Genomic DNA, 10,000 nt, shown 5'->3' with positions numbered 1-10,000 from the left:
TTTTCCCTCTCTTTCTCTTCTCTTTTTTTTTTTCCCCCTTCCCACTCGATGCATGCACATGCAACGTGCATTTTTTTACTGGAGAAGAAGTCTTTTGTGGGCCATACGGCTAAAAGAACTGACGGGACGCGAAACATTTTATGCACCTCGATCTCCATGTTTCCGCTAGCTTTGCATGCCCGCAATACTCGTAAATTAATCTACCTACAACTCGTCTCCACAACTGCAAGTACACACGCGCGCACACACACACGCACACACACTCACACAGTTCGATACCATAATTGCATGATTGAGGACTATGGAGAAGAAGAAGGGGGAAAAGAAAATAAGATAAAACGGCTCCAAGCCACTTTGGGTACGGGTAACCCAACATCCGTAGAACAAGGGAGAGGGGTGTGTGCCTCTCCCTCTCTCTCTCTCTCTCTCTCTGTGTGTGTGTGTGTGTGTGTCTCTCTCTCTCTCTCTCTCTGTGTGTGTGTGTGTGTGTGTCTCTCTCTCTCTCTCTCTCTATGTGTGTGTGTGTGTGTGTGTTTCGAACCAAAGACGGCGGATGAAGAGAGAGAGGGAAAAGAAGGCGGCACGACAAGCATCAATCTCTCTCTCTCTCCCCCTCTCTCCCTCTCTCTCCTACTCTCTAATAGCCAGACTGATACCTATCGTATACAGAGTAACGGATACGAGTATTTGTGAGGGAGAGAATTTGGAGTCGAAAAGATGAAAGAAGAAAGAAAACAGTCTGGATTCCAACCCTGCAGCTGGAGACGGAGGGGGTAGGGGTAGGGGTAGGGGCAGGGGAGGGGGGGGGTTAGGAAGACCCCTGTTCGAACTTTTTCCCACCCTTGCCATTTGCCATCTTGCAAGATATGTATATATGTATATATGTAATCTGTAATCTGTATACTCGTACGAGTACATCATGTATTATACGATGTGATGTTCTCTCTCTCTCTCTTTTTTTTTTTTTTTTTTTTTTTTTTTTTCACTCTCTTTATCGCTTGACGATTCTCGTAAGTTTTGCCCGTGTACTATGAGAGACATTTGGAGCATTTTGCTCTGCATAGAGAGAGAGCGAGTGAGAAGAGAGTGAGAAGAGGGTGAGAGGGTGAGAGGGTGAGGATAAAGGAAAGAGGAGATTGGCCGACTTATTCAACTAGTAGAACTTGACCTTTCCTCCTACACTTGATCCTTTCTCTCTCTGGTATTGCTGTAATACTATAATATCTCTCTTCAAAAACACGCACACACACACAGAGAGAGAGAGAGAGAGAGAGACAGAGAGAGACAGAGAGAGACAGAGAGAGCGACAGAGAGACAGAGATACACACACATCACATCACCCACCCCTCACCTCACCTCACCCACCCCCCCACTCCCCGCCTCCTCGCCGCATTAACTATATATATATATGTGTGTGTGTATGTGTGTGTATGTGTGTGTATGTGTGTGTATGTGTATGTGTGTGTGTGTGTGTGTGTGTGTGTGTGTGTGCATCACGAGCCGTAGACGTGGCGGATGCCATAGGCAGTTGGAGTTGTGTGTCGTGAGTTTCCCTCTGTCCATCGACGGCCTATCACGTCTTCATGTCCCCTCTGTTTGTTGGTCATGGCGAACCATTCAAACAGCCAAACCGCATCCAGTTCGTCGCATTCGATATACGCACATTCGACAGCAGCAAACTTGGCATCACCACACCAGAATGATCCTCTCTTTACCTTTTTTGTTTTTTGTTTTTTTTGTTTTTTTTTTTGTTTTTTGTTTTTTTTGTAACAATGTATCATGTATAATCGTCTTTTACTCTGCTGCTGATCTTCTTCCTTCTTCGTCTTCTTCGTCTTCTTCGTCTTCTTCTTCTTCTTCTTCTTCTTCTTCTTCTTCTTCTTCTTCCTTCCTCGTCTTAGTCTTCTTCTTCTTCTCCTACTCCTTATTTCCATTGTTACCATTCGACATTCGGCCTCTTCCTCCCCACCCACTACGTACAACATACACCCACCCACCCCCCCCCTCTCTCTCTCCACACCCCTGTCTCTCTCTCTCTCTCTCTCCACACCCCTGTCTCTCTCTCTCTCTCTTTTCTTTTCTTGTGTGTGTGTGACTTTTGTAAGGCTCTCCATCCGTCGTCTTGAGCTGCCCTGTATAATTCTGCTACTTAAATACTGTCTCTCCCGAGAGTTCAGAGTACATGGATGTACAGGTGGCGGCTTCTTTTCCTTCTTCACACCCCGGTCATTCGTGTGGCTTTACAACCACCCCCAAGCTCCTCTCTCTCTCTCTCTTCTTCCTCTCTTGTCAGTCTTGCCAGTCTTGCCTCGTTGCTCGACAGCAATAACACACATCAACCTTGTTCGCGGCAGGGCTGCCAGGTTGGTGCTTGTCTCCTTTGCAATCTTCCCCCCCTCTCCCCCCCCTCACTCCGTCGTGCATGTGCAACTCTCCATCCTCCTCTTCTTCCTTCTTCATCGACTCTTTCATTCCTCATGCCTCTGAACCCTCACCAAAACACTTGAAGGAAGGGAGAGAGAGAGAGAGAGAGAGAGAGAGATGGAAGAGAGGCAGCCCAACTTCACTCGTGGACGCCTCTTTCCCTTCCCTTCCCTTTCCTTCCTTTTACTTCCTTCCTCTAGATCACACACACGACACACCCCCCCCCGGTCGCCCCTCCTTCTCCTTCATTGTCCACCCTCTTTCGTATATTACATCTTCCTTTAATTTTTTTTTCTTATTCTTGGGCCTCCTCCTTGGGTCCCATGGGGTCAAAGTGTTTTGGCTCATCTCCGCTATTATTCTTTTTCTGTACTTATATACACACACACACACACATATATATATATATATATGTATATGTATTATAGATAATCTTTTTTAAACGGGGGAGGGGAGGGGGGGGGGGAGGGGGGGTTGGGTTTTTCCTCCGAGAAAGATTAAAAAAAATAAAAAATAACCATTCCCGTATACGACGCCACCATCTCGACGTTCCTAATCTACCGATTGCCGACCCTAGCTCTCGTCGCATCCCCCATCGTACTATCATTACAACTAATACGGAGTAAGGAGACTATAGTGGTAATAAATAGTGCCTCAATCTGTCTGCTGCTATTGTGCTACCGCTTACTTCCCCCTCTCTCTACGAGTTCTCTGTGCGCGCGCCGTGCCTGTGCATACTTGCAGTACATTACAATACACGCATTCGCATGACGAGCCCAGTCCCTCTCTCTCTCTCTTTCATCTCTCTCTCTCATCTCTCTCTCTCTCTCTCTCTCTCTCTCTTCAGCTTCAGCTTCAGCTTCAGTCCTTCTCATAACAATCTCAGCCATAAACGTGCACCCACACACATATATATACACACCCGCACACTCGTAGAGAAAGAGAGAGAGAGAGACGGACGGATAGATACAGATACACGCCCCCCCCCCCGGTCCCCAGTACCAGTCGGCTACCGCCCCCATCCTTTCCCTTCCTGCACAGCTGACACTGGCTGCCGCAATTGGTCCCGCTCAACCTTGCCCCCCTCAAGGGTGACAATACCGCAGCGTGTGCGTACCTCCTCTGCTTGCTCTGCCGTCCTCTTCTGCTTACTACTTGGGCTTGATAAGTCATCATCTGGTACCCTGGTGGGTGTGTCCTGGTCTCGTTCTCTCTACGGAGGGTTTTATCCTCTTCAGTCTATTTCATTTCATTATTCTGCCTGCGGAGCTCTGAGGCGGAACTGTCCTGGTTGGTAGCCGTGGTTGTCAGTCATCCGTATTTCTTCCATCTCTCCTTCCTCTTTCACTGCCTCTCTTTTTCTTCTCCTTCCCTCTCTTTTCCTTTCCTCTCCTCTCCTCTCCTTTTGCTTTCTTTCTCTCTCCTCTCTTCTCTTCTCTTCTCTCTTTTCTTTTTTCTTTTCTTCTTTTTTTTNGGGGGGGGACACCGGCGGGGCTCGGACGGGTTTTTGATCCAAGGGTGGTAGAGAGACTTGACTTGAGCCGGGTATCCACCCCTGATCCCTGCTTGCCTACCGTCCGTCCCTCCATCCTAACCCATACCGAGACAAGCCTCTTTGAGCTTTTTGCGTTGATTTACGACGTATTACGACTCCCGTACTGAGCGCCCGTCGCCCACTTATTTTCTTTCGCCCTCTGATGGGTCCTCAACCTCTCGGCACCCCGGTCTCCACCGTCGTCACCGGTACATGTCTGCCATGCGTGATAGGCCTGCCTGGTCTAGATGCGTGGGCCAACCCATGGGACCTTTTAGAACGGGCTCCTGTACTTGTATTATTCGTCCGTACCACTACTCTCTCTCTCTCTCTGCCTCTCTCTCTGCCTCTCTCTCTCTTTTTTTTTTCGTTTTTCTTTTTTCCTTGGCAGTGCCTTGCTGTACGAGAGTACTGCTTGTACCTGCAAATGAGAGAGAAAGAGGAGGACCAGACATGGATGAGCCGTCTGGAGGAGGACTACGAGCATGAATGATGCGACTAATACCCTACAAGCTGCACAGAAATGGAGGTGGGGTTCCTTGTTATTAGTCTGCAGACGCAGTACGGAGGAGTAATAATCGTTCTCAGTTCTTGCTCCAGCCTTGAGTTGCCTTTTTGCTAATATTACTCTACACACATGCACACACAATCTCTCTCCCTCTCCCTTCTCCCTCCCTCCCTCCCTCTCTCTCTATATCTGTAGAGACCAACGACTTTCTGCACGTGAGTTAGCCGTCTAACATTCGGAATATCAGTGGGTCATCTGTAGAGTTCCAGGATGGGCGCGTCAATGCTCAACTAAGGTTCCTTATTGTCTCCTCCTCCTTGCTTCTTGAGTTTCTAAGCAAGCGCATTCCTCTCTCTCTCTCTCTCTATCTGCATCCAAGTTACCCCCCTTCTGTCTTGTCCCGTACGACCGGTCAGATACCTACGACTCTTGTGTATTACTCGTACTCGTGCGAGTCGAGTACAGGTCAAGAGTACACAGCTCTCAACCACCGATACTCGGTGTCAAGTACTCTTCTCACCTCTCTTAAACGTCGTGATCTCGGCAGAGAGAAAGAACAAGGAAAGAGCCGTTGGATGATTGGCGGCGCTCTGCACCAAATCTCCTTCTACTTCTCCTTCTCTCTTGCGACTTCGGATATACCGCTGTCCGTGCAGCTCGAAATCTCACTTCCTTTCCTTTCACCAACCCAAGCCCCTTGCTCACACACACACACACACTTTCTGGACTCCTCTCTCCGTCTCTCCCATTCGCCTCGCGCCCTTTCTTCCAGGAAGTGATAGGCGCATGTACGGAATCTTTCTCTCTCTCTCTCTCTCTCTCTCTCTGTTGATTACTCCGTACATATCTCGACCGACAACAGCAAGGCGCGCGCAGTAAGAAGCTCAACCGTCTGTCAGCCCTTTTATTTTTACTTTTTTTTTTAATTTTCTCGATTTTTTGCCTTTCGCCTCTCTCTCCCTCCGAACTCGACCGATAAAGGAGTCTCCTCTCCGTTCCTGCGTGTATAAGTCTTTCTACTCGTACATCTTATGAGTAAAGCCGTTGGGTAGTATTCGGAAGACTAGAGTCAGGACAATCAACCCTCCTCCTCCTTCCCTCCTACCACACCCCCTCGGCATTTCAATAAGAAAAAATAAAGGTTTTACAAGAAAAATCTCCAGGAGGGCCATCAAAGACAAGTCCTGATCTCGTCAACGGGCCCCTCCCCCCCTCCTTGACTCGGGGTAGCAGCAGCAGCAAGCAGCAAGCTGTAAAAGTTGCGGGTACAGGATAAAAGTATCACTACCAAGTAATATTACAACGTACTCGAGTACATCAAGAGGTGGCAGGGGAGAAGAACGAACGAGAAGGACGAACTCTCATCCCACACGCATCGTACACACCCTCTCCCACCCACATATACATACATTACATACACACGCACACACACACCCCTCCAACACACCCCCTCTCTCTCTCTCTCTCTCTCATATCTATATTCACGCCCTGCAGCTACCCATGCCACCACTCCATCCTCGGGCCGTTCTCATCAGATACCCATCTAGTTGCGCGGAAGACAGGCTCGGTGGCGGATCCTCCTGTCCTGCGGCCGAGGTCTCCGTCCCTCGTCGCTTTCTTTGGAGCTGAACAAGGTCTCCTCTCGACCCTCCCACCTCCCCTCCCACCATCACTCTCTCTTCTCTCGATCTCCCCGTTGTGGAGGGGGAAATCCGGCCACGACGAGCGACAGTAGAGACGGCATAATACCATCAGAACATCCGTTCTACCTACGAGTCATCTGAAACGCCATGTTTCAGCAACGGTACGTCGCACCGAACACATGCTTCTGCAGCCTCTCGCCCCCGACTTCTGTCGTCGATGGGCGCACGCACTGCCCATGCTCCCACTCCTCTCTCTCGGATTTCAAGGCCGACGACTCGGGAAAAAAGGAGAAGAAGAAGAAGAGAAACCCCCTCCCCCCCCCAAAGCTGCGGACTCGATCCCCAACCTCCTCTCCTGAGGATCTCGAGAATCTCTGGCGAAGCTGACAATGTTTAGAAAAAGCTCCCAGAAACCGGCGGATGGCTTGGTGGCAACCTTTCGCCAACAGTTCCCAGAAGTTTCCTCCACCCTCGAGGATCCTACAGAGACCATCCCGGCTTCCGTCCATCCTATCGACAATGCTGGCATTGCCGCACCACTCGCCCACAGGTAAGAGAGAGAGAGACAGAGATATGAGACAGAGAGAGAGAGAGAGAGAGATATGAGACAGAGAGAGAGAGAGAGGGAGGGGTGGGGAGAGATGAGAGGGAAAGGATAAGGAGAGACACTGGCCTTCTCATCCCTCTCATCCGTCTGATAAGACAGCCTCGGAGGAGAAGACTACGTCGGCTGACACCCTCGACAGCGGCGCACATCCACATCCACATATGGGCTTGGGAGGCGGCTTTCACGATCATGACCCGACGCCTCGAGCCTCGAACGAGCCATGGAGATTCACACCGTCGATGATGGACCCCAACGTCTTCAACATTGAAAACTTTGTCACCACCCCGACCGGATACTACACAGCCACACCAGGAGGTACCAAGACAGACCGCTCCCCTTCCATGCTCCCCTACCTAGTGGCTTACACACTCTAGCCGGCCTAGCAGCAGCGGCGCCAGCAGTACCAGGTCTGGGAACGACCATGACCATGCCCAACTCGGTCACGGCCATGCACGCCGGCCCCGGCATCATCGACATCGGAGGCTTCCACCCGCTCACCTCACACCAGATGGCCCACTTCGGCGGTCCGTTTGGCCATCACCCGCAACAGCAGCAGCAGCAGCAGCAGCAGCAGCAGCAGCAGCAGCCTCCTCCTCCTCCTCCGCCGCCACCGTCACATCAGCAGCACCAGCACCAGCACCAGCACCAGCACCAGCACCAGCAGCCGCACCCGTTCGTTCCCTCTTCGTACGGCCATCACGATACAGGTTACGAGACGATGGAGCAGGATGACTCGCCGCTCAACTCGAACCCGGACGAGCACGCGGCCTCGATGAACCCGGCCTTTCAGACGGCGACGCCCATCATGGCCTACCCACCGAACCAGATGCACCCGACGGCGGCGACGGCGACGGCGACGACCCGCATGACCCAGCCGCTTCACCAGCCCACCGGCCGATTCCGCTTCCACTCGACGCTCAACGCCCCGACGGCCATGATCAGGCAAGCAGACGAGATACCCATCACCTACCTCAACAAGGGCCAGGCCTACTCGCTCTCCATCATCGACACGCGCTCCCTGGGCTCTAAGGTTCCAGGGTCCAGGTTCAGGACCTTTGTGCGCGTCTCGTTCGAGGACGAGGAGCAGAGGCAGAAGTCCGGCGTCTGTTGGGGTCTGTGGAAGGAAGGGAGGGGCGCCAACGAGGCTCACCAGCGGGGCGGGAAGCTGCAGGCTGTCGAGTACGTCGAGGCCGGCCAGCCGATCGAGGGTGACGAGACGCGGACGCGCGTCGAGGTGGAGACGGCCTCGTTTGACGGATTCTCCGTCGTCTGGACGCCCGGAGCCCACGGCGCACCCGAGGTCAACATCGCCGTCCGCTTCAACTTCCTCTCGACCGACTTCAGCCACTCCAAGGGCGTCAAGGGCATCCCCGTCAGGCTGTGCGCCAAGACGAGCCTCCTCCCGATCGATGCGACGCCCGCCGCCGATGCCGTCTCTTCGGCAGACGCGCAGGAGCCGGAAGTGTGCTACTGCAAGGTGAAGCTGTTTCGGGACCACGGAGCCGAGAGGAAGCTGTCCAACGACGTGGCGCACGTCAAGAAGTCCATCGACAAGGTCAAGAACCAGATCGCCCAGGCCGAGAGCGGCTTGAAGGACTCGGGCAAGAGGCGGAAGGCTGCGGGCGGCATAACAAAGGTCGGAGCGGACTCGCAGCGGAGTGCGGGCTTGCCGAAGCACAAGCGGGGGTGGTCCGTATCGTCGGCCAGCTCGGGTGAAGGAGACGGGATGAGGTCGGGAGGAGGGGGGGGAGGAGGAGGAGGAGGAGGATCGGGAGGATCAGGCAGCGGAATCGGGGGTCGAGCGTCTCTGGCAGACGACCTTCACGTGAAGCTGCAGAACCTCCAGGACATGTTCACGAGCACGAGGCCGGTCAGCGTCCTGTACCTGCGAGGCGAAGATCACGACGACCCGGACGCGCACCCCGTCAGTCTGCCCGGGGACGCAGGCGAGGTCAAGACGGGAGATGAGGCCTCCTCCTCGTCGTCCTGGCAGGTCAGGAGCCTCCAGAGCTCCAACACGGCGTCGATCGTGTCGTCTTCGCCGAGCTCGGTATCGTACGCCTCGCACGCGTCGGCCCCCGGCGCCGTCGCCCTGCACTACCCGAGCCAGGACGTGACGATGGCGGTCGGGCCCGGAGGGGTCGAGAGGCCCGGCGATGCGACGATGCCGCAGCCGGAGAGGGTGCGGAGGGTCGGAGACGGTTGGATAGACGCCCTCGGCATCGACAAGTCGTACCGGCCACCCAGCGACCCGCCCGTACCCAAGGCCGTAGCTTGCTTCTACGTCGTGCGACGGGACGGGAACTCTGACGGCACCAGCGAGACGGATTCGATAAGGACGGCCATACCGAAGCAGCAGCAGCAGCAGCAGGAATTCTACTGGGCCGTGTACCTCGCCCGACGGACGCGAGACGAGCTTGTCAGCCGACTGGCCAGGAAGTTTGGACTGGATCCCTCGACGGTCCAGCAGATCGTGCACGTGTCCCGCGAAGGTCTAGAGGTCGAGGTGGACGACGATGTGGTCGAGCATCTGGCCGAAGGTCAAGACATGGCTCTCGAAGTGCGCACCGTGACGGACCAGCAGTTTATAAAGGGGGAGTGGGACACCATGGCCATGGCACTCGACGAGCAAGGTTCGCCTACGACGACGACGACGACGACGACCACTGCTACTGCTACTTCTGCTGCTACCACTACGACGATGACGATGACGGGGAAGCGAAAGATTATTCTGCGAATAATCTTTTGACGAATACGACAATATATATATATATATATATATCTTTTTTCTTCTCTCTCATCTTTTTTTTCCACCCTCTATCTCCCTCTCCCTCCCCAACACACACACATTCTTCTTCTTCTTATGACGATACACGAGCTCTCTTCTTCTTCTTTTCACTTGATCCATGCCTTTTTATGTGAAGCGATCCACTGGGATATCACCACAGCAGCTATTATTATTGTCAAAATCATCTTGTTTCTGTACAGTTTTTCTTATTTTCTTTTGCTTTTTGCTTTTTTCTTTCTTTCGTTCTTGATACCAGAGTCCTCTTTGTGGTTTTTTCTATCCAAAACCCCTTGCTTTCAATCATCACTATTCAGTCAGGGTCCTGCCAGGGAAATGGAAAAAAAAAAGCCGAGTATTTTCTTTTGGGATGGGGGGAGAGGCTAAAGCGGTCATGGCGTGTTTTTTTTTTTGTCCTTTTTCATTTTGAATTTTCTTCTTATTTTCGGGCAGAGAGGAAATATATACAATCGGGGAAGCCTCATTTGCTCCTCTCATT

At 52.7% G+C, this 10,000-nt stretch overlaps 2 protein-coding genes across 2 annotated transcripts in view; both read left to right on the top strand.

Moving 5' to 3' along the window:
- GMORB2_1921 (uncharacterized protein) overlaps window positions 1–6,095 on the top strand; it is a gene marked incomplete at both ends in the record, with an annotated part of 8,890 nt that extends 2,795 nt beyond the window's left edge. Inside the window, 3 exons of the mRNA XM_035463902.1 lie at window positions 170–190; window positions 3,002–3,021; window positions 5,961–6,095. Of these exons, the coding sequence (XP_035320166.1) occupies window positions 170–190; window positions 3,002–3,021; window positions 5,961–6,095 (176 nt within the window). The remainder of the gene's footprint in view (window positions 1–169; window positions 191–3,001; window positions 3,022–5,960) is intronic.
- Window positions 6,096–6,256: 161 nt separating this feature from the next.
- GMORB2_1920 (CP2 transcription factor) lies at window positions 6,257–9,465 on the top strand (the record flags this gene model as incomplete). The annotated part of the gene is made up of 4 exons (XM_035463901.1): window positions 6,257–6,270; window positions 6,507–6,659; window positions 6,856–7,031; window positions 7,091–9,465. The coding sequence occupies 4 exons, from the start codon at window positions 6,257–6,259 to the stop codon at window positions 9,463–9,465; spliced, it is 2,718 nt and encodes a 905-aa protein (XP_035320165.1).
- Window positions 9,466–10,000: the final 535 nt, after the last annotated feature.

This window comes from Geosmithia morbida, assembly GCF_012550715.1.
Source record: "Geosmithia morbida isolate 1262 chromosome Unknown scaffold_11, whole genome shotgun sequence".
Lineage (NCBI taxonomy): Eukaryota > Fungi > Ascomycota > Sordariomycetes > Hypocreales > Bionectriaceae > Geosmithia > Geosmithia morbida.
Note: the sequence above shows the minus strand (reverse complement) of the source record. Positions and strands in the feature narration are given on the sequence as shown.